General features: G+C 43.4%; 3 protein-coding genes across 10 annotated transcripts; 1 reads left to right on the forward strand and 2 right to left on the reverse strand.

Annotated features, from left to right (window-relative positions):
• Positions 1-25: 25 nt before the first annotated feature.
• LOC108116599 (uncharacterized protein CG5902) lies at positions 26-2,155 on the reverse strand. 3 transcript variants are annotated; one of them, XM_017228555.2, is made up of 3 exons: positions 2,050-2,155; positions 1,556-1,730; positions 26-1,486 (listed from the first exon to the last, which is right to left on the reverse strand). In XM_017228555.2, exon 3 carries the CDS (start codon positions 1,326-1,328, stop codon positions 600-602), a length of 729 nt encoding a protein of 242 aa, XP_017084044.1. In that variant the 5' UTR covers positions 1,329-1,486; positions 1,556-1,730; positions 2,050-2,155; the 3' UTR covers positions 26-599. The 3 variants fall into 3 exon arrangements, with proteins under 3 accessions (XP_017084044.1, XP_017084042.1, XP_017084043.1); XM_017228553.2 differs by having other exon boundaries at positions 1,552-1,730; XM_017228554.2 differs by lacking the exon at positions 2,050-2,155 and adding an exon at positions 1,821-2,000 and having other exon boundaries at positions 1,552-1,730.
• Positions 2,156-2,187: 32 nt separating this feature from the next.
• Positions 2,188-3,463, forward strand: LOC108116600 (transmembrane protein 179). The gene is made up of 4 exons (XM_017228556.2): positions 2,188-2,382; positions 2,448-2,591; positions 2,657-2,900; positions 2,988-3,463. Exons 1-4 carry the CDS (start codon positions 2,273-2,275, stop codon positions 3,189-3,191), a joined length of 702 nt encoding a protein of 233 aa, XP_017084045.1. The 5' UTR covers positions 2,188-2,272; the 3' UTR covers positions 3,192-3,463.
• A 182-nt stretch (positions 3,464-3,645) lies between these two features.
• Positions 3,646-25,983, reverse strand: LOC108116594 (diacylglycerol kinase theta). Of its 6 annotated transcripts, none has more exons than XM_041819554.1 (18): positions 25,908-25,981; positions 22,741-23,608; positions 16,314-16,393; positions 16,139-16,241; positions 15,590-15,696; positions 15,447-15,531; positions 15,184-15,384; positions 13,126-14,637; positions 12,292-12,570; positions 11,798-12,227; positions 11,414-11,735; positions 11,126-11,355; positions 10,911-11,059; positions 10,639-10,818; positions 9,577-9,862; positions 9,355-9,511; positions 9,181-9,288; positions 3,646-6,985 (listed from the first exon to the last, which is right to left on the reverse strand). In XM_041819554.1, exons 2-18 carry the CDS (start codon positions 22,850-22,852, stop codon positions 6,806-6,808), a joined length of 4,521 nt encoding a protein of 1,506 aa, XP_041675488.1. In that variant the 5' UTR covers positions 22,853-23,608; positions 25,908-25,981; the 3' UTR covers positions 3,646-6,805. The 6 variants fall into 6 exon arrangements, with proteins under 6 accessions (XP_041675488.1, XP_041675486.1, XP_041675489.1 ...); XM_041819552.1 differs by lacking the exon at positions 3,646-6,985 and adding an exon at positions 7,415-8,225 and having other exon boundaries at positions 10,543-10,818; positions 25,908-25,983; XM_041819555.1 differs by lacking the exon at positions 3,646-6,985 and adding an exon at positions 7,415-8,225 and having other exon boundaries at positions 10,543-10,818; positions 13,126-14,439; positions 25,908-25,982.
• Positions 25,984-26,698: the final 715 nt, after the last annotated feature.

The raw sequence follows: 26,698 nt of genomic DNA on the forward strand, positions 1-26,698 counted from the left end.
TTCCCAAGAGGAAAGACGGACGATATTTTGCATTGTCTTGTGCGACTCGGATGGGGTCGACCTTTATTTAATGCGCATAGAATTAGAATTAGTAATGTAATTGGTTTAGTTGTTAAATCTATTAATATAATTGCTGAACATTTTACTTGAATTATATATCTGCATTTTTGTATTGTATTGATTCGGTAATATATATCCCTATATATATGCTTGTTTTTAGTATTTGTGTGTTTGATTTAAAAGAGAAACCAGCAAGGCCGCGGCTACAACATCGATCAAAGTAATCCGATTACAAAGGGTTTCAACCTAACATTTATTAACTTTTCGCTTTTTTTCATTCGAAATTGCTTACGGATTTGCCGCTTAAGTATATCAAGCATTAAATTGTATATTTAATAAAAAGGCGTACATCTCATGCCCGTGTCGGAGAATTTTCGAGGGCTTAAAATTGATGTCGGAGATGTAAGAACTCATAACACGGATTAAGCGAGCGGCCGCCAAGCTGGGCCGAACTCAAAGGCTAGCAGCAGCAGGAGGACGACGGCCAGTAAGCCTGCCCTCAGCCAGGATCATCGTCTCGCCGCCGGCCTGTCCAATTGTTAGCACTGCACTTTTCCGAATTGGGCACGACGTTCCTGGTGCTCGCGGTACTCCTTGTAGTGCATCTGGATCTCTTGCGAGCGGTAGCGTGTAAGCTTAATGGACTTCCTAGTTTCCTGGGTAATGGCAGCCCGATAGCCTCCCTTACGTAGGAGTGAGTCAATTGTCTGCAACTGGTCCCAGCCCTGTTCGGTGGCCACCTGCGGCAAATAAGTGGCAGTACGCTTGCACCCGCGTTCTGTAAGAAACTCGATGCGGATGCCATGGACTCCCAACTGCCAGTCCAGATGACTCTGGGCCTCCTCGAAGTTTTGTAGAATAGACACCGATACAGTCAGCCGCGGCAACTCATCCCTGGAGATGGGTGCAAATCTGGAGTCCTTAAAGGCGCTGGTCAAGGCGTACTCACGCAGTCCATTGTGCAGTTCCATTGCACTGAAAGTACCAATGCACCCACGAAGCCTCTTGTCCCGTCCAATCTTCCAGGTGACAAACAGGGGATAAGCATCGTTGCTGAACACCGGCACCGATGGCCCATCAACATTGTTCAGCTCACAGTCAAGCACCTCAAAGCAGAAGAGGCACATGTCCGGCACAGCTACACTTTTCATCCCATGGCCATTAGAGAACCTCTGCGGCTGATGGACCATCTGCTGGTGCTGGTACTCCGAATCTCCGTTGCTGGAGTGCGGCTGCTGCTGGTAGTTGTTGTAGTGGGAGTTGGACATGCTGCTCCGGGTTAGGTCAAGTACACTAATTACGTTAGTTAGGTATATTAAGGTTATAGCTAATGGCAGTGCACGTTGATGCTCTTAGTTCAATTAACACAACAGAACAGCCCCAATAGGAGTTGCCACAGAAACGCCGCCAGTCCTCTAATCTTTTTCTGCAAATCAGCGGTCGTCAGTTTTAGTAATATTGTTGGGTTTGAAACCCAAGGTCTTAGCTCACCTACTGCTTGGTAAACTAGGTCACCTGCTTCCCTCCAATCTGCGCTAACCTCTAGCCTGTGATTCCTGGCTCCGTGCTTGCTGATCCAGGCCTCGTCCCTGTGTTCCTTGGCTGCCGTCCTGCTGCTAGTTAGCTCATAAGCACTTCATTGAACTGTGTCCGCTGGTCCGCTTCTGGGTCTGCAAACGATCATTTGGATAGAGAATATATGCAAAAAGGTAGCTGCGTTTGAGTGGATTTCCAAGCACATTCGCCCGAGTGATCTTCACCTTTCGTTTCACAACTGACCTCTAAAAGAAAAGTCGGGGAAGTGGGGAAAATCGTAGGAGAAAGCCCCCTCCTCCTATCGCATTAATTGCTCTTTGTTCGCCCTGGCTATTCCCCCACCCCCGCGTTGTCTTCGGGACACGCCCCACACATGCATGTGGCCCTTTGTTCTGGCTGGCTTATCTAGGAACCAGAGAGTACTGCAAGTACCCACTAAGTACTATATTTTACCTTTTTTCAATGTAAACAAATTTTACACTTTTTTTACGAGTTCAGGCGAACTAGAGATGAGTTTACGAGAAATTCAGGGCCAGAGTGTATATATCGATAAGAGCGCATACCAATGCATCTGGATTATTAAAATAACAATTATCGATAACATGTCTTATCGATAAAGTGCATTGCTGCGTTTCCCTGGATATTGTTGAGTTTAATTTTTAGTTTAAAACACAAAATGGCCTTGACCAATGTGCTACAGCTCAGCCAGATCGCTGGTCATGTCATCTTGTTCATCCTGTCATTGTGCATCGTCGTGCCATTGTTTATAAACCTCGACCAGTTCTGGTACGGAAGTGCGCAGTTTTCCCTGTGGACCCCTTTAAATTATTGAGCACCTTGTTTTTCCACAGTGGACACTGTCTTCTCTTCACAACTGGAAAATGGCGGGAGGAGGATGGAATGTTTGATGTCCAGTGGGCCTCCAATGGTTTCTGCAATTTTCCTCTGATTACTGGTATCTTTCTGCTTATCGTTTCGGTGGTGCAGATATACAGGTGTTTGAGAAAGGGGGATTACATAGAATACAGTTCTCTAGAAAGCTTCATTCTTTTTCATATAGATACGCACGCATGAAGGAGGAGGCCTCGTTTTTAGCTCTATTCATTGATGTGGTCTTGGGCATCTGGATGCTGGCTATGTCCATTTTGTCGGCTATATTCATTACCCTGGGTTTCATCGTCTGGTGCGATGGCATGACTGAGAGGTTCCCGTCCTGCGCTATTTCCGCAGGTCAGAACATCATCCGCGGCGATACGGAGAAAATAAACACTTCTGGATTCTATATTGAAATGGGAACCACTCAAGTAAGATGATAGAAATAGACAACACGCACAAAACTATATGTGCCTTGACTTTTCTACCGACTAATTTCTTATCTTAATCCCTTTCAGTTTGGCGCCTGGGGCTCTTTCGCTATTTCTGTGGGCATCGGCGTAATCGCTCTTCTAAAACTTATCGACAACCACCAGGTGCGCAACATCAAGGTTTCCATGTATTTGGAGCGCCAGCGTTTGATGAATCAGCAACAGTACGATGGCCGGTCAACCCCCCCGATCGTGTCCAACGCTTCATCCGATTCTGAGCAGAATAAATAGTTAACGTTTGTGACCAGCCAGCAGTTTATAATTCTCTATGTATTTCTCATCATGTGCGTTATAATCATTGTGTGTCATTTGATCCTCGTCCTTATCATCGAGGCGGAAACTCGGCAGCACACTATATCGATGTAGCCAAAAGCGCGAAACTAAAGATATTAGTCCTATGATTTAAGACAATTTGCGTGATATGGTATTGTATATATGTATGTATTTAATTGAATATCCCGTGTTACAAATATAGTAAATTAAAATTATTAATATAAATCTAACTGTCAGACTTGAAATAATACATTTATAATTTTAAAAAAGGAAGGCATAAAAACTAAGCATCGAGAAAGTTCCGCATTTCTAATGTTGATAACTATTTCCGGGTAAAATACTTACTTATCAAAAGCCGGGAACCTCCCACATCAAACCCAAGCTTGTAAGATTATAGAATCAAAACAATATGTTATGTCAGTTACATTTATTTTGCAGTTATCTTCTGTGTTGTGTGTGTTTTTCTTGTTGTTGATGTCATTCGAATCTGTCGTAATGTCAAACGGATTTGGGTTTGGATTTCACGTTTGCATTGCAACAAAATGTTCTTATAGACTTTAAAGCGACGCTATTGTACATTTAATATTAAATTCCGTATTTGCTTGCGTAGTCTGTTACAATTCAATTAAAAATTTCTTGATCGCTTGGCATTTTATAGCCCCTGATCGCTGTATTTTTTGCGTCTAAATTCAATCTTTGCCTGCACCGAGTTTTGTTTCTTAAATGTGGAGCAAAAATGGTGGAGATTTACTTTTTTTTGGTATAGAGAAAAATAGTTACTTGTACATTTACGGGCTTTTCGCAGCTGAATCTCATCGATACTGTATCTGCATCTACGACTGCTTGGAGTTTGGTTTTCGGTATTTTCTGTTTTTCTGGCATTCATGAAACAATTTCTGGGTTCTTACAATTAACACTACATCAATGTATGTACTATAATTAGTATTTTTAGTTTTTTTTTTTTTTTTGTTTTATGGGTAATCATGTTTTGGATTTCTTTGAATAGCATATTATTTAAACTTACATCCTATTTTTTGTTTTCTTTCTGTGTTTTGTGTGTTTTCATATTTTGTTTTTCATTTATTTTTTTTTTTTTTTAAATACATTCAAAAAACATAACGCAAGGGTGTAAAAAACGATGTGCAGTGTTTTTTTGTTGCGGTTTTTCTTTGTACGAAATGAGGCGATTAAAACCAAATCTCCTGCGGGCTGCGATTCAATTTGCTGGGGGCTAATCGATCCAGCTAATGCCAATTTTGGATTTGGCATCCTGGAGGATGGGCCGGATGACGACGCCACGTCGCCAAGGACGCCGATGGCTACGCAATTTGGGATGATAGTAGGTCGAATTGTAAAGCAAAATCATAGGTTTTAATGGTCAAATATAAAAATTGGCTCTGGCGCATGTTTCGTTCAATCCATTGCATAGCCAACGGCTGGTTGCGCCGGGCGTGTCCTCCGATCTCTGCCATAAATGGCAGAGACGTATGTCACGGAAATCGGTCGAGTGTGCTCCGATTAACCCCTGGCACTGAGCCCCTTAATCGCAGCCGGAGGTGATTTGCCGAACGCAAAGGGTGGTGTTCTGTTTGGTGTATGTGTGTTAAGCTCAAACTCCCGCCCTGCCACACACCCCACCAGCAAATCCGTATCCGGATCCGTTGGCGGGGCCAGCAGAGAGGGCTTGGATTTGGATTTTGGTGAACACTGCCAAGCGATTTCCGTGACCTTTCCATGGCAGTGCGTGTCTGACAGCTTCCGGGAAAAACTCTGGTCTGTTTGTGGTCGTGTGTCCCGTCGTGTGACCTTGTGTGGGCGGCGGACCAACAGCCGAGTGCGCCCCGCTCTTAATGGTTTTATCCGGGCATTTAACCGGATCCGGCTATTCTCGCACCCAACTGGGCCACGTCGTCACTTTGTGTAGTGTGCCAGGGATGGACCAAGTGCGCAGGCGAATAGCCGCTAGGGCAAGGGATCCGCACTCGATCCTTCCCTGACCCTCGATCCTCAACTGTTCCTGGTACGGGCACTAGTAATAGCATACTATTACCTTGTAGTGTGGTGTGGCGTGTCGTTCACATAAGACGTAATGTAAAATTAATGTTATAAAACTTTCAAAAATTGTTTTCTTTATAAGCGCTTTAAAGTTGAAATTGTAGTTTTCGGATTTTGTATCTCCTCCTCTTTCCTCTCATTCCTCTAGGATTTGACATCCAAAATAAGTTGTTTTTTCTTTTTTTTTTTGTTTCTTGTTTTAGACAAATGCAGGTGAAATACTTGCGATGCCGTTGCCTACGCTCGAAAATGCATTTTCCTATTTCTCGTGGTTTCACTTATATTTTCTTCTTTGACGCACAGCAGCGGAGAAAATTCATACCAATTGCACAATCCAAAGGTTAGTTTTCCATTTTAATTCAATGGCGCACACAGGTCAAGCTAGGCCCGCCTGTGGTTTCCAATTTGTTCGTCCCAATTAGTAGTTATAGCCAACTATGCAATTTGCAGCTTTTTCCGCACTCCAAAGTTTCATTATCGAATCGATCCGTAACATTTTAAAAAAAGTTTCGTATAAATTTTCCCGCATCTGCTGTACGCTTAATTCTTGACCTGGCTGGGTGTTTTCTTTTCTTCTTTGTTGATTCGCAGGAACACTGGGTCCACTGGAACACAACATTGATTAACTAGTTGGTAATAGCTTTTCTCTTTCTTCTTCTTTTGTCGTAATTTGGGTTTGCTTAGTTGGTTTTTACGCAATTTCATTTAGTAATAACAAACAATTTTCAACAATTTTGTACTTTTTGTTTTGTTTCTTGGGTTTTTCTAGCTTTAGCTTTACGTTTCTTTTCTTTGTTTTTTGTGTTTTTGGTTTTTTTGTTTCATTCTCCCTGTTTGTTGTTTTTACTACTGCTTGCGCTTCTCTCTGTTTAACGGTATCACTAATCGGTTTCTGCTGTTGCTTACATAGGAACAAAACGAGAAGGAACATAATTGAACTTGAATTTGATACAACTTGGCCAGACTATTGCTGAGTGTTTTTTATGGAATTAAATCACTTCTTTACACTACAATACCCTCTATTGTTTTTTGTTTTTGTTTTAACATTTGAATTAGGTTAGTTTTCTGCCTGCCCGTTACGCATTTTGAAGCTTTCTAGAGTCTTCTAACACTGGCGGGCGGACAGAGTTGGTGTTCGAGCTGTTTGAGTTTAACGTACTTATTTCAGACGTGGAAAGGCGGCCGGGTTTTTAGCTGAGCTGGTAAACTGATCAACTAATCGATCGATCGATCTAATATTGTGGACTGGACTCTTTTATACAAGTAATTTTGATTACAGCTTTTGATTTTTGAGTTGCCTGCTCTTTGGTTTTGGTGTTTAGTGTTTTCTATGGACTGCTGAGATGGCTAGTGGCTTCTGGCTTCTGCTCCTGCTCCTTTTGCTTCATTTTCTGCTGCTGCTGTTGGGTGGGGAGGATCGGGTGGGCTTATCGTGGGTGGGTGTCTGTTGGGTGTTGGGTGCTGTTTGGTTCTGCGCTGGAATTAGCACGTTAAATCAGACGCTCGCTGTACCATATTCAGAAATCCGTGTTGTTCGTACCGCCGTCGCCCTCGGCTCCCTCCCCAGCCACGCCCACCTCACCCACACTGGGCGGCAGGGCCAAGGACAGCGGGGGAGCGGCCGAGCCGGCCACCATCATCGTTGGTTCCGTATTCCTTCGTTTCATTTTCAGCTTGTTCTTTTTCAACATGGTGGCCTGCGGTCAACGGTAATCATTTTGATTTTTCATTTTTTAACGGTTTAACATATAGAGAGAGATATATATATGGAGAAAATTTGAAAGGTAAAGCGTCCGGTGCATTAATTAATTAAAATATTCGTTTTGATAGAGTTCATTTTGGTTTAGCATTTGTTTCGGTATTCGTGTGATTTTGTGTATTTTCATTTGGAGAGAAAAAGAGAGTAAGAAAATAGAGCGTTAACATAAAGGAATTTAATTTCGTTTGCCTTAGCTTAGATTCGTTTATAAGTGCTTCAAAAGCTAGCTGAGAAATCAGGCAAAATGCAACGGAACTCAATCAACTAAATGGTTTCGGTTATACATATTTCGATACTGAATGATGGATTACGAAAGCTTGCATTTGATAACGGAACGGAAACGGAAATGGAAACAAATTCGATCAAGTTCCTTCAGAGGAAAATAAAAAAAAATTATCATATTAAAAGTAATAAAGTATTTGTAGACAACTTCTAGGCGCTGTGACTTGCGGTGTGGTGTATTAGTGTGTATGGTGTGTTCGGTCTTTGGTGTGGAGGTGGATAGTGGTGGCTTCAGTTAGCTAAGTTCAAGTTCAATAGCGGTGGTCACAGTTCTTCTTGTGCATTGGGTGGTTTGGTTGGTGGGTGGTGTGTGTTCTTGGGTGGTGGTTCAAAGTATTTAGAGCTCGACAGCACCAACTTTTATTTACAGCTATTCTTTAGATTTTACTTTCTTTTTCTTTTCTTTTTTGTTTTGGCTTGTTAATGCTATTTCTCGCTTTTGGAAGATAAAGTTTTATTTGCTTTGCGCATCGGAGTTTTGCTCTTGTTTTTAAATATTCGATTTGCGATTACAATTTGGCCATTATCTCTGCGGATCTGTTTATGGTTTACTTTTCGAAAGGGTTATAGAGTTATCTGACTATCTGGTTTTATGGGTTGAAACAGGAGAACCAATATCGCAGGCCGGTAGCCAAGCTCTAGGTGCTGCCGAAGCCGGCAGGTAGAGCCATCGAAGACTCCTTTTCCCCGTTCTCGGCCAGCTGCTGCTGCTGCTGTTGTTGTTGCTGCTGCTGCTGTTGCTGCAGTTGCTGCTGCGACTGGGACTGTGGGGATCCTGATATCGATACCGTTCCCGATCCCGATCCCTGTTGAGCCACTGAAAGACTCAGAACCGCCGGCGAGATATGCGGCTCCGTGAGGCGGCGCTTACTCTTCGTTTTCTTCAGCATGGTGGCCTAAATATATATAGCGTAAAACACACACAATTGTCAAATCCGACATACACACAGGCACACGCACATCAAACAGAGAAACATTTTAGAACTCTACATAGTTTTTCTTTTGCCGATTTCATTAGTTTTTCATTTATATTTTGTAATTTTTTTTAGAGCTGCCATCAACAAATGAAAAATGCAGAAAAAACGTGGCTATTTTACATGGTTAGGGGGTGGCTCGGGTTGTTTCAAGTGGTGTGTGCTCTATTAAATTAATTACGACACATCGGGCGGGATTTACCAGGGGACAAATTACAAATTTAACATACAAAACACGCATATCCAACGCACACTCAGACCAAATGTTAATTCATTACTTAACTTGATGACAATCGGTTTAGATTTAGTAACTTTTTTGAGCTTTATGTTGTTTAAATTGGAATTTATTCAAGAAGTTTGCTATGGTATGTATGCCGGCTATCAGTACAATATGAGAGATACAAATAAAATCACTCCCCAAAAGTAAGTTCTAAAACCTTTACCTTCTATTGAACCGATTGTCATCTTGTTTTTATTTTTAACAATTACTTTTCATCTTTATTAAACTATGAACACAAAACAACAGGCATTCCTAAAAGTAAGTCCTAATTTCTGTTCTTTCGGCGGTGCCCAAGTATTACTTTATTCTAAATTTAAACTGTCATGTATGTTCTGTAAATTTTTACTTGGGTATTTTTTCTAAGAGGTTGTAGAAATTGAAATAAAATCAACAAGTGGGTGAATTAAAGGTGTTGTCCTCGAAATATTAAACAACAAAGGTTGAAAAAGCAGTTTTTTTTATAAATATGAACTGATTTTGTGGCTTATGTTTAATTTATACATGAAATGTTGGTAGTTTTAAGAAGCAAACATGCCATAGAACAAAGGAACAGCAGATACATGCAGGTAATCATTAAAATCCAAAAGAACCACTTACCTTAAGGGCTGACTTAAGGACAACGACATCGCCGGGACTCTGGATCCAGGGTTCACCATCCACCTGTACGGGCATATCAGTATTCAAGTGTATCTTGATGTGACCACCCTGAAATAAAAATGTATTTAATAATCATATGATTTCCAAACTGAAATGAGTAGCTGTAATGCTTACCTGAGCTATGCGCATAGCTGTACGAATTCCGGATTGGATTTGACCCAAGTGGACCACGCCAGTAACACCGACCACCTCCAGCATTCCATCGTAGTGGTTGGGCGTAGAGAACTGGTCGTCCTTGTCGGGACCCCAGGGATTGGCACCGCTGCCCCAGCTGGGGTTATAGAAAAATGTATTTAGTTTCTGTTTCTGTTTCCAGGAAAGAAACTCTTAACTCACCTTAAAATATTCAAGATGATAATGCCATCGACTGGTGGCAGATCAACAATCTTGCCATCGACCTCCAGTCGTAGCTCCTTCTGCAGATCCTTGACAGCCTTGCGACCCACAATCTTGCGGAGGCCCATCTTCACGTAGTAGCCCTTGTTGCGCAGACGCGAGTTGAACTGATTGGGATTCTCTTCACGTGCATTGTGGAAGTCCAGGCAGAGATCCGCATCTATGCCAATGCCAAAGTAGTTGTTCATCACGAAGATCTGCGAGTTGTCCTCGTTTTGGGCACCACCTGGATGGAACACCAAGAACTGTTAGATTCAATCGGCTAGAAGGATTTGGATAACACACGGACACAGGACACCAAATATTTAACTGACAACATCAAGTTGGATCATATCGACTGCTTAATTTACCCAAGTTCTGTTAGGACCTTTCGGTGTCTGGACTTATCGGTGGTTACCTTACCTCTTCTAGAGTCTTGGACATGCAAATCCTTTCAGGAAAATCTTTACACATCGAAACTAAACAGCATTTGTCATCAGGTACCAAACTGGGTTTGTGTTTTATATAATAGGGATTGAGGGGTATCTTGTAGAGTGAGGTTTCTTTTTAATAAATTACTTGCCACAACAAGTGGTTCTGTGGATTTGGTAATTAAAATTATTTTAAATTTTGAATTTAAATATAATTTTTATAGGATATATCTACAAATGCTATATTTGTACAGTTTTAAAAATCGTATTTATGGTTTTTTCATAGAACCAGCGAAATATTACAGCCGGATTGGGATTAGGACAAAGCACAGATTTAATTACAACATAAATGAAAAGTTTGGGGCATGGTGAAGGGTACAGGGATTCAGGGTATCGGTATCGAGTTGGAATCTGTGGGGTTAGACACTAGGCGGGTTTACGATTATGTAACGTAGAGAAAGAACACACGAACGAAGTTTTGAAAACACCAAATGACCTGATATATCACTCGATGTCAGAGCCGGTAATTGATGATGCTGATTGGTTTGTTGCGATTGCGATAGGTGTGCTTGGTGTGCCTTCTTCTTCTTACCGGTTGTTTGCGAGGGCGCCTTCATGGCCGGCTCTTCGGGCTTGTCCTCCGGATGGAAGACAACCGTCCAGCGGTCCAGTCGTATCTCCTCCGCCTCGATGACGTCGCGCAGCAGATTTAGCGGATCTTCACCGCCGGTGTAACCGGAGCCCCAGCACAAAACGCGAGCCAAATCGTTGCCTAAAGGAGTTTGGAGTTGGTTAATATAATTAATTAGTTTAATTTTTATATATTATATGCATAGATTAATAAATGTATTGATCTCTACTTACCAGTTCCTAGGGGAACTATGGCGCAAGGTGGGCTAGAGCACTCCGAGTCCTGGCCTACATTGTCCAAGCACTGCAACACCCATCCAATGGTGCCATCTCCGCCGCAAACCAGAATCTTGTAGTTGGTTATTTGCCGGAATACGTACAAACTGAGGCGGGAAAATATTATTAAAGTTAGTAAGAAATATATAAATAGCTCATAAAATAGGACTCACCCAGGCAGAGGACCACCATTGTCCAGATCAAAGACTTGGTAGGGATTCAACAATTTCCTGAAGCTTGAGATCAGCTCCAGTCCCTGACAGCCACCCGACTTGACATTGACAAAGACCAGCAATGGCCTCACATCCGAGGGCACCATGCTTGGCTCAATGTTCGGCAGGAGCAAAACCAGTAGTTTTTTGTCCTCGATGATGGTCTCGCGGAGATTGTAGAAGGCGCGAACCTAGAAGAGGCATCCGCACATAAGTTTTTGGGAGCTTCTCTACTTCTTGAAAACTTACCGCCTTCATGGAGTCCTCGAAGGTTAGCACCACGGAGCCGTACTCGTAATAGATAGGTCCAATGCTGATGAACTTGTTCTCGTCGGTTACGTACTTGTTGAGGATCTGCTCGTAGTTGCGCTGCGAGAGACCGGTGGGTAGATTACCCACGAATAGGGCGATATTTGGACCGTGGGGATCCTGCTTGTGCTGCATGTAGAACCGCATGAGCTCCATTTGGCGAATGGAGTCCTTGCCCAGCTGCTTCATAATATCCCAGGGCCTTTCGTTCCACGACAAAATGCGTTCGGTCACGCCGCGATCGAGCAGCACTTCCGAGCACCTGGGAACGTAGATAAAGGTAAGTTATATGGAATGTTAAGTATTTCCAAGTTTTTCACCCACCTATAGTCCTGTATCTGGTTATCCTGCAGACCAAACTTGTCCAGGGCATCGCGTATCAAATCCTTAATAACTGTGCTATTATCTACAGGAACACTGACATAGGGATCCTCCAGCATCGAGCACTGCAGCTTGCCGGGGTAGACGCGCACATGGCCACGGTCGCGGTCGTGGAACCGTAGGTAAATGGCCGGTCGCTTGCCCTCCAGGTGCGTCAGATTGAGCACGGGCGTGGGATCCAGCATCGGAGTGTCTTCCATGCCGGCGGGTGCGTACAGGTCGGTCAGGTAGAAGGCCTGCGGATCTCGTGTGATGTGGAATGCCCGCAGCGCAGTGGTCAGCAGCTGCTCCAACGTATAAGTTCGCTGCACGATGATCACCCGGTACTGTTGGCGTCGGAATGAGTTGTTGCCATCGAACACCTTGATCATCTCTGTGGAATACGGGATTCAAGTTTAAGAGGGACTTTCTATTTTAAAACCAGACTTAAGTCGCACCTATATCCTTTTCCTCGCGCTCCTTCTCCTTCTTCTCGCGATCCTTCTCCGACTTATCTGACTTATGTCCAGAGCCGGAATCAGGCCTATAGTGCCCGGAGGAACCACCGGCAGCCGCTGCCGAAGCTCCAGCTGCGGATGAGCCTCCTGCTCCGCCACTAACGCCTCCCCCTGCACCACCACTACTGGGTCCATGTCCCGATTCGGTCTTGCTGGCCGATTCCTCGTCCTTGAAACGGGGTGTATCGCCGCTGCTGAACTCCTCGGATATGCTACGTGCTGTGGGGTTACAAAAAATTTGATCAGTAACTGGCCAGATCCTTAATGGAACAGGCATGGATTAGTAGCAACGAAAGCGGCCTAGGCCTGGTGTTAGATATCTAGCTAAGCTCGAAAAAATATGCATAAATATAATTACATATCGCAAAGGAAATTTGTGTGTTTTAAAATTATATAATACTGTGATAATCTCAAATTAATCTAGAATAAGCTTTACTAAATCCGATCTAAGATTATATAGATCTGATCCGTTGAATACATATTTTTCCGAGTATTTTTCATGCGGTTATGTCGGTGTTAATGATTAGTGGCATTGCAAATGTGGGGCGGAATGGTGCGGATGATTAGTGGTTCGATGGTTAGCGATTAGTGGGATGTGGCTTGGTGGTTCAACGAAAAAGGAACGGGGTAACCAAAACCAAATCCAAAACAGAGGGGGTTAGCGCAAACTGAGGACCAGTCGAAACCCAGACCACATATCCTGGGCCCTTTCTGTTAGCAGGGACTGAGACAAAGACAAAGAGAGAAGTGAAAGGAGTACGGTTGGCTAGTCACCTCTGCGCTTCTGGTAGCGCGGTTTACGCCAGCCGACGGTGAGTCCCTGCCGCACCTGGCGGAGCAATCGGCCCAGGACATGGCCATCGCTGGCGTCACTGGCCCTTGATCGACTGCTGGCTCCGCCGTCACTGATATCGCCGGCAAATGCTAGGTCATCACTCGCCCCGCTTGGTCGGTCGTCTAGGAGATCTTCAAAGCCCACATCATCGTCCACATCGGTAGCGTCCAATGGCCGTGCTAGCATGTGGAAGTTGTCGTCATACGGGTGGAAATTGCCATCCTCGTCCTGAATGGTGATCTCGATATTTTGTGACAGCCTGTCCAGGCTGTAATTGCTCTTGCCTCCCGCTCCGATCGCATTCTTGGGCGATCTCTTCGAGCGTCGACGCTGAAAGAGGCCGCGTCCGTATTTCTTGTATCGCGAGACGGCCGTTATAGCTGCCGACTCCTGAAAGGACTTGCTCCTGCCCACCGGCGACAGCTGCAGCAGCGTGGCCGGGGCTGATGGCGAGGCCGAGGAGCAGTCGCTGGAGTTGGAGTTGGACAGCGGAGAGCTGAGAGAGCCGCCTTTGCCCTGCGCCTTGTGTTTGGGCATGAGTATGGGTTTGGGCTTGGGCTTGATTTGGGCTAGAGCCCCAGTCTTTGGTTGCTGGCGTCCGCCCTGGACGCTCAAGGCATGTCCGGACTTTCCCGGGGCAGTGGTGGTTGTGGAGATGATTCTAGCGGCGGGTGCAGCTCCTCCTCCTGGGGCATTGGAGGCGTTGCTGTTATTACTACTATTATAGCTAAGGTTGCTGATTAGGTTGAGGCTACTATCGAGGTCGTCAGTGTTGGTCAGTTCTCCACCCGTATCTGAAGTTTCGTAGCAGCTTTCCCGTGGCGCGGTCTCACCCTCTGCCTCCGCCTCGGCATCCCCGTGATAGTCCGTCTCGCTGACATCTCGAGGCTGCCGGCTGCGAAGGGATCGCCGTCGCAGGGCGACGTCACAGTGGTCATAGTCATCGCTAAGATCACCACCGCTTATATCACAGACACCGCCGTCCACATCGTCCTCGTCCTCGCTTGGCGAGATGCCACCGCCAGAGCCCCTTTTCCGCCGCCGCTTGCCCTGGCCCAGTTTTCGGAAGAGATTCGTGTAGAGCAAGTGCAACGAGGAATTGGCGGAGGGTGACTTTTGCAGGTTGCCAATCACATTTGACGTGGAGGTGGTCAGCTGCAGGGCGCTGTCTTGCTCCGTGTTCTCCTCCTCGGGCTCATCATCTGGCTGATCCTGATCCTGATCCTGATCCGCCTCGTTGCTCGTCTCGCCGACTGTCAGCGAAGAAGGCGTAGGTGAGTGACAGAGCGAGATGGAGCCACAGGAGGTGGGTGTGGGCGGCGTGGAAAGGAGAAAATGTTGTTTCGATTGCTCGCGCCTTTGCCTGTGGAGCTCAAGCAGCTCCTTCAGGCCAAGACCCGCCAGTGAACCCGATCCGGCACCCGGAATCGGGCAGCTCAAATCCGGACTGGCTGCCGGTGGCGCCCAACACACACATATAGAGAGACACATCATCAATCAACCGAAAATGGAAATATTTTCCATAAAACCCAAAAGAGAGAAAAGAAAAGAAAAAACACAACGAAAAATAAATCAAAAATCAAAAAAGTATAGGGAAAATCGAGGAAAATCATCAGTGGGATTGGTGGAGTGATAGAGTGGGTGGTCTGCCATGATCTGAATGAGCTGGATGAGCTGGAGCGATGTGATATCTGATCGTTGGAGTTCTTGTTTTCAGTGATCGGAGTGTGCACACAACACAACATCGATAGCAACTTTTTTGGGGGTTGGGTGAGTATCGCTACATCGCTAAAGAAGGTCAGTGAGTCAGCTTACACTGAGAGAAAAATATATCTAGAATGCCCTACCCATTTATAATAGAGAGAATAGCTGCATTCTAGATATCTGCTAAATACTCTCACTCAGAGTAGAGTCTGGCTGATTAGGAGGTTCTTTTTATATGACCATGAATATCTGGTGTTCCAGAGTATCCTCTTAGGTCAGGACTATGTACTTACGACACGAGTAGTCGCGCACGAGCGAAGTCTTCGATTTGACCTGGACGCCGATAATGGCCTCGATGGGCACCTCGGTGCGCGGAATCGAGACTGAGTGCGGAGGTAAGTAGATAGGTTGTAGAATACCAAAATTACATTCGGTTGGCAGGTACATGCGACATCCGGCATGGGTCGTCATGCCACACCACTCGCAGCGATAGCCTAGTTAATAATATTATCAATATTAATAATAATAATATAAAGCTATAAAGTGGAGAACTTACCAGTGAGACATTCCGAGGACCAACAGGTTTTCTTGCAGTAAGCGCATTTGGACGTTGATGGAAGATTGCCTTCTCGCCAGTGATGCTATTTGGATGTATACATCATGCTACTGATCATGATTGGGCTAGTGTAATGTACTCACCTGATGCTTCACATTAAGCAGCTCCTTGCCCGGCACATACGTGGCATTCTCGGTGCAATCGGGCACGGCAAAATCTTGGCACTCAATATGCGCGAAATATTCGCAGACTGTGGGGAAATTTTTTAAGATTATTAGGATGGGTTATAAATTAGGAAAGGAAATCGTTTCAGAAAACTATATGATAAATATGCACTCAAGATTTTCCTGAACTATAGGTTCATGACGGAAAACTTAGCATACTTTTCTGCAGGCTCTTGCAGATACAAATAAAAGCAAAAATCTTATGAATTGCAATTTTAAATTTCAAGCATTTCCAACACTAACTTTTGGTACTCTCAAATACCAATTTCCCTTCTTAGTGACATAAAAACTTTTACGCTAAAAGGTCAATATATGTGTCCATTTGATACAATATGTGCATGATGTTTTGAACAATGGATCGCAGGTGAACAGAAGTGACTGACACGGAAAACGACTGCTGCGAATCCCATTATCAGGGGCTAGAAGGACAGGGGACTGATGCATACATATATATGAACTGTCACTTACCTAAACAATGCACCGCTGGCGTTTCATCCAATCGCTTACGGCAGACTGTGCAGAATTTTCTCTTGTGATGAGTTGGCTCGGACCAACAATGGGCAACGGGATTCTGTGTAGAATGACACATGACAGCTATATTCGTTCTGAATTGTGAATGCGAGTTCCACTGCTGGCTACGTACCTTTATAATACATGGAGCGATGCCGGAACAGGGCGTTACCACGCTGCTGACACATCGTTCGTGAATGATAAAGTTGCAAACTGAAAGTGGAGGAGTAGAGAAAGAGATGTGGTTATGCAATGTGTTGGCAGAAGTTCAGAAATTATTTCAATGAGATCACAATACCAAATGCCTATCTAAATGGAGCAGTCAAATGTGCCATTGCGTATACGTAATATTTCCTAATAGTTAAAAAAGGTTGGAAAAAGTCTATCATATTGTTTGGAAATCAGGAAATAATATTGTTTTTTTTTTAATATAAAAGACTAAAGGATATATTTAAAGGTGTCGTTTTCTTTTAACATCAGAAGAAGATAATAAATTCTTTAAAAAATATCGATAGGCTTCTTTGACATTATGACCATATTGATTTCTCTTAACAATATAACAAAATTCTTATAAAAATGGTTTCCGGTGAGATAGTTTCGAGTCTCGTGAGAGAATTGGGTTCTAAATGGGCCCCCTGGGCCTCTGCCCGCTCCAACCCTGCGTGCAACCGCAAAGTCACCGCGTCATTGGCAGCCTGCATGCCATTCATAGTTGCCGAGTTCACGGACGACGGCACATTCATTGAAGTTCCCGCAGGGCCAACCAAAGGGGGGCGCGTTGCAGACGGAGGACGCAAGTGGCAAGCTCTGAGCTAAGTGGCCAAGGTAATGGAACTAAGGGGGATTTGGGAGGACAAGAGGCAGCACAAGGATAACTGCACGCACAAAGCCCGAGTGCTTATCTCCCTCTCTCACTCTTGGGATGGCTCAACCCACTCTCTGGCTGTGCCTTTCCCTCGCCACCTGGGCGAAAAGAGAAGTCCTGATGCAGAGAAAGAAAAGGGGATTATATTTGTACTGATATTCTATACTCTTTTACGAATTCAGATAATGGTAGCTGTATGGAATGGCAATTTATTATAGGTAAGTATAGATTTCTAAAATGTCATTTCTCTATGAAATCTGATAAGAACACTCTGCTTGATTGAGGGCATACTGGTATAGTTTAATGCCAGCTAAAAAAGGAAACTCTAATCTTGCAATGAACGCATCATCTTCCCCCTCTTATACAAACATATATACGGTTCATATGTACATATGCTTGCATTTTGTGTGCACCAAACTTAACATAGATATCATAGTTTTATTTTTAGCCAGCCGTAAAAGTTGTATTTACACATAGACAAAAAGTCGGGGCGTCGTACACAAACAAACAAACACTTGCTGCGTTCGCATGTAGGTATGTGCATATGTGTGTAAATGCATAATTATCTTTGTGTGTGTGTTCAGAGTGGGAGTGGCACGGGGCGGGCTGGGTGGTTTATTTGGTAGAGAGAAGAAAGCAGAAAACTAGGCCGCTGACCTGAGGCGCAGTGCTGACGTCATGAATGAACTCGTGAATGTGCTTTAGTTTTTCGGCCCGTTTTATAAATAAAACAGCGGGCAGTCGTCGAGCAGTGCAAGCAGGGCGAAATAAGAGAGATGGAGAAGGACAAACGTGACGCTCGCTGCTGCTGCTGCTGCTTCTGCCGTTGCAGTTACAAATGCAAAACATAACTGTTGTTCACTCGGCTAGCTAGCCATCTCGCTTTGACTTCAGATTTTTTCCCTTTTTCAGTTTTCTGCACTCTTTTGTTGTTGTTGTTTTGTTGCACGTGCGATGCGTGGTGGGTGGTTTGGGTGGTGGAATTGCAGAAGCAACAGCTGAGCATGTATACGCCCTGTGGGTCAGCGGTTGAAATCTGTGTATTTTTTTTTAGGTATTTTCCACTTTGTTGCATGCCTGCATTATGTATACCAGCAAATTTGTGTGTGCTTTCTCTCGTTCTTGCTCTCTCTCTCTTTCTCTTTCCCTATTTCTCTTTTCTTTTTTTCGTGTAGATAAGCATAAGCAGACAAACAGCGAAGCCAACGCATGGGGAAATTTTCGAAATGCTTTTCTTTATGCTTTCCTTGTCTCTCTATGTATGCGCGTGAGTATGTGTTTGTGTGTGTGGGGAAATTTTGGGTTGAAAACTCAACACACTTTTACTTTTCGCCTCGCTTCGTTTTCCTTTCCCTCTTGGCCGAAGGCAATAAAACCAAGAATAACAAAGGAGAACCAAGAAGAAGAACAAGAAGTAGCAGCATAAAGCATAAAGCCACATTTAAAGCACACACCAATACATAAACGAAGGAAAAGGACGAAACAGAAGACGAACAAGTAGAAAAAGAAGAAGAAGAAGAAGATGAAGAGGAAGAAGCAGAGGGAGTTGGAGGCTAGGGACAATTGAATACGCACAAGTTGACATGCGTAGTGCGTGAAGAGGAAGCACAATTAAAATTGATATTTGCCCAAAGGAGAGTTATACAATTCAATTGAGGTGTAGCCGAAATACACACACATATATATCTAAATGTCGAAAGCAGGAAGATAGACAGAAGAAGAAGAACTCCGTTGAATTAAAAATAGCTGGACATGCTTAATAATAAATAGGCATACACATAAACACATTCGAAAAGCGACAGTTAGATGACGCATATCAAACACGCATAAATCATATCCAACAAAATGTCTCTACAAGGAGAGAATATAGGATGTCAAGTCTAGAAATAATGTATGAAACTTCTAATCTAAATGAAAATGTTTTTACATTCTTAAAGAACTGACTTAGCTCACTAAATATTAAAAATTATTTTATATACTTTTTATTCTGTCATATAATAACTTTTGAAGTTTTCATTACCTTTGAGATCTCAAACTGTATCTAAGAAATTTTGCATCACTTTTTCTAGCCCACTTATTTCAACTCACCGCAAGGACAGGCAATTTCATAAAAACAAATTCAATTTCATAGCAATCTCTTTTCCTGATTGAAATGAAAATGAAATAAATGCAGTTTCTATTTCACTTGCAAATTGCAAAATATTTTTAGACACCTTCAAGAAAGAGAGAGGAAAATATTCTCACATTCTAACATAATTCGATACGCAGTTTTATTAGATACCTTTTTTAACCCTCATACCATTCTCTATACATATGTATGCCATGATTCTTCTGCCCTGCTTAACTGACATTTAATCGGACTTGGCTTGATTTCATTAACGTCGGAAGCGCTTTCGACTGCAGATTTTTTCCGGCTGGCCTGCAACGTCAGCAGTGCCCTCCCTCTTTATCGCTCTTTCGGATCCTCCTCCTCCCACCAACAAAGTCCGCTGTGCCAGCCAAACTGACGACCCCGAAAGTCTGTTTTATTGTACTCTATCTGAAGAGGGGATATAGCAATTTCAGAGGTATTCTGTTTGGATAAATATTACATAGAAGATCATTGTCTTTTGATACCCTTTACTAAATATGTTCTACTTAATAAACATGGTATCTTGATTTGTAGTTTACAAATTCTGTATATTCCTCAGAAAATTTTCGTATATTATACTATATTTTCCATTGTTAAAAATTTGTATTCAATTTTACACATTTTATGAAATGAAAAAAACATGCCATAGTGTATTATAAGATCGTTTTGAAAGACTACCCTTTGTTGGTGCTCTCCTTGTTCTCCATTCACTTTGGTTATGAATGAACAGCGTCGACAACGAGGCAATTAACAAGGCAAATCCCCCTTCCATTCATCACCCCCACCAAGCCAAAAAACGCCACAAACCCTCACCCCACTCGGTTTTTGGTTCCGCTGGCATCGTCGTCATTTTCCATGGCGGCCATTGATGACGCACTTTTAGCCCTTCGCTGCTATCGGCAGGGGCACCTCATTCGGATTCAGATTCGGATCCGGATCGGTGGGGAGTGGGGTGTGGGGTTGCTTTGGGTTGGCTTTTTGGGGTTGCATTGAGGTGGACGGTTCAGGGGCACTGTTACCGGCTTGTAGATATACCAGGCCCCACACCCTTCCCGCAGGTCATGCATCCAATTTGATTTGGGTGCGCACCTGCTGCTCTTGTTGCAATCCGCACCTCCTCCTCCTTCTCCTCTGCTTCACTTGGAAAACCAATTGAAAATTCGCCTGCGGCCTGCGTTTCGTGTATGTGTGTGTGTATGTGTACGTATGTTTTGCACAGTGTACGAGAGTGCATTTCGCATTTGACCTACTTTCGAGAATCAGAGAGCCTGAGCTCTATTTCTGGTCTTTTTCTGGGTAACTGCGTGGGCAACTGCAGCTCCAGCTCCATCCAGGGTCCAATTAAATATGGAACTCAATTATGACGGTAGTTTGAATCATCTGCCCACTTCAGAGACGATTCTGCACTATTTCCATTTGTTTAACGCGGCGTATGCGTGATGAGCAGCCAGGGAGCCATGCCCCCGGGGGTATGCAACACACTTTACATATTTTCCGCACTCATCATGCTGTATATGCAATATTTACATATATGTATGTATTCATGCCTGCTTAATATAAATATCGGATGTTTTGCCCGCCATTAACACAGTGCCAAAATGCACTGAAAATGTCATAGGCAAGTGCAAAGAAAACAACTCGAAAACTCGGGATGTTTTCGACTGCCGAACGGGCAATAAATTCGCCAGCTAAATGGTTGAATAAACGAATGAGTGCATTTATGGAATCTCGTTGTTGTTCATTCAGAGATATCTTTTATGATCTCTCTCAGTGGCCATTAAAGTGAACAGAGCAACAAGCCATGGTTCGCTGAAGAAGACCAAAAAGATGTAAACAGGCTTTTGAGTTTCTTCTGAGTAGGAGGGAATCTCAAAATATATTTTATTTTATTTTCAAATTTTTTGAAATCTCTATTTTTATTATAAGTACTTCAAGTGGAAATCATTACGCTTTAAAAGATCAATCAGTTGCATAGTTTGTTATTTTAGAAAACAATTTTTGGATTTAATTTTTGAAAGAGTGAACTTGAAGATCTATTCCCTACTTTTATTCCAAATTATTCCAAAGTTTTGCATATTTTAGTGCAAATAGTAGGAAAGGATGAAATAGAAATTTCCGAAGTGGCTGCAAAAAAACTATAAACACTGAGGCCGCATAAAATGGCAAGCGTGATTCGCGATAATTATAATTATAGCAACAACCAGAGCCACAAATCCAATGAGGAAAATTACACAAATAAACAGAGGAAAGGCGAAGAATCAAGAAGATTCATCATGATGCGAGGCGCTTAACACGCTTCCCATTGGGAGAGTCAGATGCCTCAATTTTTGTGGATTCCGAATCCGAATTTTCGTTCCTGCCTCGCGATTCTTTTCGATCCGAATCGGTTTTGCTTTGGCTTAAATTGCTCTGGGCGAGTGATGTGCTCTGTTTTATAGATTTCCATGGCAATGGCACATACATACTGATATAGATTTAGCCGAACATATATCTGTATATATATTTATATATACACAGCGAATTGGAGCTGTCTATGACGTCGTTGGCGCTCCGCTCACGTCACGGCAGACACGGCCAACAGCCGCACAATTTGGAAAAGTTCAAACGCGCACACTTATCGGCCGCAAATAGCCCGATGATGCCGCCCCTATACCATACTATAGCCTATATAGTATACACTCGATGTGGATGCTGCCCCTGTCGGAACCAACTACAATCTATACAAACTATAGATGACCTATTGGTCATGTGGCGATGACGTTGGGTCTGCCGATCATTCTGCACAGGGGGAAAGCTTATTTCCTCTTTTTTGAGGAATACGAAAATTATAAAGCCAGAAACTTTTCAATTGCTTTGGCTTCCGTTATGATTATGCATTTTATCTTTTGTGTTTAATACGTTTCCCAGAAAAATGTTTATTTTTATTTCTCATCTTTTCCTAAACCCTTCGTGCTTTCGTAAGATATGATAACATTAATATTAATACCTTTAATCCCTTTTCATAATCTTCAAAGATATTTTTCTGCCTGCATTGCTGTTTTCCTGTAACGCTTGTCCAAGTCTTTGTTTTTATAACCTCCCCATCGGCGGCCGCATTTCCATTCCAAGTTTATGGCAATTTAAAAAGTATTTTCAAAACTAGACGAAATGTATTTTTACATCTGCCGCTGCCGTTGAGGAGATGTTCGATGATTTGCGTGTTGGCTTTTCTCGGTGCTGTTTAGTGCTCATTAATTACAACTTATTTCTATTGCGGCCATTGAGACTGAACCGAGAACTGATAGACAAACACCAATTCAGAAGAATCGAAGAATGCTCTGGTTAATTTTTCAGAAAATATGTGTTTTTATTAGAAAGGGGAAGGAAAACTAGCTGTGGTACCAGGAAGTTTCTATATTTTCAACATTGAATCTCTCTTCCTAGTATAATGTGGTGTAGAATAATGATCGTTTAAAGTCTGGAAAAATTTATTTTCGAATTCAAGTTGAATTTCTAAGCTATCCACTTATCAAATATGGCTGTTTGTGATCTAGAAAGAAGTATCAAAAATATTTTGTAACTCACCTTCGCAGATATATCCCTGCTGGATGAGGCCCCAGAGCAGATCCGAGCAGTGGTGACAGTATGTTGGCTTATGAAATGTCTTCTTCACGAATGAATGCCCACCATCCGCCATTTTGTTTGCCTGTGTCCGCTGCCCGTCCCTCTTCCTGTCCTTCCGCTTCCGGTTTATCCTGCGACCCTTTTGTGCTGCTTTATGCGTAGCTGTTGCTTTGTGCTTGACGTTGCTGTGGCAGCTGCAATTTCAGTTGCTGCTGGTGCACTCGCTCTGTTGCAGTTAAATCTGCAATATTTGTGGCTGCTGCAGTTGCAATATATGTTGCAGTTGCAATATCTGTTGCTGTTGTTGTTGCTGCTGCTGCTTAGATGGGCTATTTCGAAGTGGGATTCTTTCGGTTTGGCAACTTAGGCCGCTGCTGCCGGTGCGGGCGTGGACGCCAGCTGTGGCAGCGCTGCCGTACCGACCGAGGACGTTCGATTGGCGTGGGCGTGGCAGGGCAAGAATCCGGCCAGCTTGGACTGCTCCTTCTGATCCTGCTGCTGTTGGTGCTTCTGGTGCTTTTCCGACTTTTCCTGTTGCTGCTGACAAAAGCGATGCGATAGTGACGACGGCGAAAGTGACGGCGACGACGGCTGCATTTTCATCCATTGGTCAGGTAGCGGCTCCCTTATCCGGACATTTGCTTGCCGGGATCGGTGTTATTCCTCGCTTTTAACTTGATTAATCTTTACTAGTTTCTATATACATATTGGCTATGTATCATATTTCTTTAGATTTATGCATCTTTGGTTTTGGTTAAGCGTTTTCGTTTATAACTTTCTTTGGTGGTGAGTTTTTTACTGTTAATTATTTACAATTTCTGGCGCTGCACTAGACAAAAAAAAATTGATAACTCATAATTATAAATATTCTGCATTTATGTGTGCCATTTCCATAGAATATATATGTATGTATTTGTTGTATTTTTGTATATAGCACTGCACACAAGCACGGACACACACGTAGGCACACTTCACTCGGCGGGCGGTCTTCACTTTACTACTACCAAAACCGAATGGCCGCAGCAGCAGCAGCAGCAGCTCGGAAAATGTTTTTCTTCGACTTCGCTCTTTCCTTTGCTTTTCCACTTTCCGCTTTCCTGCGCTGATACGTGGGCGCCGCACCCCCCAAAAAAAAAAAAAAAAAAAAAACAGAAGAGCCAAAAAAAAAGGAAAGGAAAACGTTTCCCGATAATAAAATCCACAAGAGCGGGAGTTTCCAGAGGGAACAGCGAGAGAGAGTGGGGGCCTGCGCGAGAGAGGAAGCACGCGTCATGCGTGGTGAGTTGGCTAAAAAAGTTCCCAGTATTCTTGGAGCACCATAAAAAAGTAGTAGACATCAATATAATAATAGAAGTGGCAAAAATATGATATCAACAGCGTGTACCGCTGGGGAAAAGAGAAAGAGCGAGATGGAGCTCGAAAGGCGGAGAGTGAGAATGAGAGAGCAAGAACAAAATTGCATTGCTTCATTTTCCCCAACGCGATACTATTAATTTCCATAGCCGCGTCGCCCTCAAGTATGCAACATGTTCTGTGATGAACCAATTACCACCGTTATCCACTTTCCCAACCAAACCAACCTCCAATCCTCCCTCCTCCCAAAAAAATAAGCCGCCCACCAGCCAGCGGGGATGGCCAAGGACAATCCAGTCAAATATTATATCATACAGGTCCTAATAATAGACGGAAACAAAGGTAACGACACTTGAAGTTTTCAACTTGATGACAATAAACGATAGCTAACGGAAAGCATACAAATCCACATTGTGTGTATACGAAAAGTTAAGGTCGCCATAATAGCCCTCAAGCGCAAGGATCTTGGTCTTTATTTAGTGTGTATCACTTAACATGTTTTCAACATTGATTTTCCATGGCATTAAGACGGTTTAATGTGCTTAGCTGGCTAAATTTAATTATATTTCTATAACTGAATTTTGGTTTCAACTATAAACTATGTGGAGCTATGTTTCAAAATTGAAAGATGTTAGATGCGGATCTACGGCAAGTCCTATAGCTAATTTCTTGGTTATAAAGATTTAATGAAGGCAGATTGAAAATGCTTTACTGTACCTAAGACCTAGGTATTTATTACCCTAAAGGTATAAATAAAAGCTGCATATAATAACTGAAAATCATTCATGAAATCAAGTTGTTGCCAGAACTTGACCAAAAAGAGTTTTGAACTTGGACTTGGAGCAGTACTATTATTTGTGCCGCAACTGTGAGTGTGGAGCCAGCCTGACGACGTGGAATGTCCAGGACCCGTTTCCCGTGTCCATATATCCTGGCCACCAGGCGATGTCCTGGCGACATGCGCACTTCTCAACCCACCACATACACACACAGACAAATACATCACCACGAACTCAACTCCACCACGACGGAGCGGTTCAACGAAAGTGGCCAAGTTTAAGGATAAATCACAACGAGAAATATTTTTGCAACAAATGCGATGAATGAAGGGGAAGGTCGGTGGGGGAGGAGTGATGAAAACTTTGCGGCTTTGCTTTTTCTTACGGGAAATTATTGTTTTGTTTTGGGCTGGGAGAAATAGGCAAACCAAAGAAAAAAACTGAAAATTATGGATGCTAATGGGGGGCCAAAAAAAGCAAGATATATAGATTTCAGAGGCTGTGTATACACACACACTCTACAACTGTAGACAAAGCAGCCGTACTTCGCACCCACTGGGGCCGTGGTGGCGCCCACCCAGCCCACTCCGTCACCCGCTCCTCCTCTTCGGGACTTGCCACCCACTTTTCCCACCCAATGCTGCGCGCTTCGCTCTTTTCGGGCCGCATGAGCAAATCGCAATAGATAGAGAATTTTTTTCTTTCTTTCTTTTGCTGGCGCGGCTTGATTCCTTGCCACCATACATAGATGTATATATATGGTATATATGATATATACATATGTATATGAATATATGCATATAAGTATCTGGGTGGTGTGCGTGTGGCCTTGTCTTTTTTTTCATTGCTAATCACTCGAAGGAGTTAATTTGTTAAAGCTCGCTTTCTGGGAAAGTCAGGCCTGGAAAATTCAGCACTTGGCACATATGACAACGTAATTTTCACGCGCACACATACACTCGCGATTTTTGGAGAGAGAAATTTTATGTACCATACATTTTTGAAGCTGCAAAATTTTGCACACTCGATTTTCACACTACTTCTACTGCTGCTGCTGCCTGCTTTTCCATTCGATATTTCTTTTTTTTTGGCCCGCACTTCAGACTTTTCAAATTTTCAAACGCACAATCAGGGAATTAACCGAGTGTTTTTTCGCAAGTTTTCACCGATTTTCCCCCGAGTTTTCCACGAGTTTTGTGCACTTTTTTCGCTGTGCGAGTGTGTGGGAATTTTCCTGTGTGCTGGCTATGTGGAAATGGAAATCCAGTGAAAATCCGCAACCGTTACGTACGGAAGAGCACACCTAGCTGATGTGTGTGCTCCGCTGAAGACGATGGTGCGCTCTGCGGACGGGTCCCGCAACTTTCTCGCAGCGCAGTGCCTTTATCGCTGCTCCGCCTGGCGCTCTCGCCCCATCTTGCTTTCGCTAATTGGGCAAGCATTCGCTTCGTCTCGCTCAACGGTGTGTTGAGTTCGTTGAATTCCTGTGTGCGTGCGAGCCCAACAACAAACAGGGGGAAATTTTGGGGAGCTCCCGTTAGAGAGATAAATGGAGAGCTAGCTCTCTCTCGCAGGCAGGATGCCAGCGCTCTCTTGCTCTCCGTCTCTCTATTCTCTAGCTCTCTCTTTTGCCCGCCCCCTTCAAATAAAAATGAAATCAACAATTTGTTGGTCGTAGAGCTGCCAACCTAGCCCCAAAATAAATGTGGCCAAATTGGGAAAGTAAAATGGCCACAAGTACAACAATTATTCCAAATAGGGGCTTTATTTTAGGCCAAAGAGGTTTT

This window comes from Drosophila eugracilis, unplaced genomic scaffold (assembly GCF_018153835.1).
Source record: "Drosophila eugracilis isolate 14026-0451.02 unplaced genomic scaffold, ASM1815383v1 contig_75, whole genome shotgun sequence".
NCBI classification, from domain to species: domain Eukaryota; kingdom Metazoa; phylum Arthropoda; class Insecta; order Diptera; family Drosophilidae; genus Drosophila; species Drosophila eugracilis.

What these genes read in the sequence shown, in the direction of transcription:
- LOC108116599 (XM_017228555.2), bottom strand. Translation starts at nt 1,328, where the DNA reads ATGTCCAACTCCCACTACAACAACTACCAGCAGCAGCCGCACTCCAGC.
- LOC108116600 (XM_017228556.2), top strand. Translation starts at nt 2,273, where the DNA reads ATGGCCTTGACCAATGTGCTACAGCTCAGCCAGATCGCTGGTCATGTC. An exon ending in TCGGTGGTGCAGATATACAG is followed by an intron (nt 2,592 to 2,656) that starts GTGTTTGAGAAA and finishes TTTTTCATATAG; the next exon opens with ATACGCACGCATGAAGGAGG. An exon ending in TTGAAATGGGAACCACTCAA is followed by an intron (nt 2,901 to 2,987) that starts GTAAGATGATAG and finishes AATCCCTTTCAG; the next exon opens with TTTGGCGCCTGGGGCTCTTT.
- LOC108116594 (XM_041819552.1), bottom strand. Translation starts at nt 22,852, where the DNA reads ATGGCGGATGGTGGGCATTCATTCGTGAAGAAGACATTTCATAAGCCA. An exon ending in GTCCTCGGAATGTCTCACTG is followed by an intron (nt 15,385 to 15,446) that starts GTAAGTTCTCCA and finishes ATTATTAACTAG; the next exon opens with GCTATCGCTGCGAGTGGTGT. An exon ending in AACCAGATACAGGACTATAG is followed by an intron (nt 11,736 to 11,797) that starts GTGGGTGAAAAA and finishes CTACGTTCCCAG; the next exon opens with GTGCTCGGAAGTGCTGCTCG.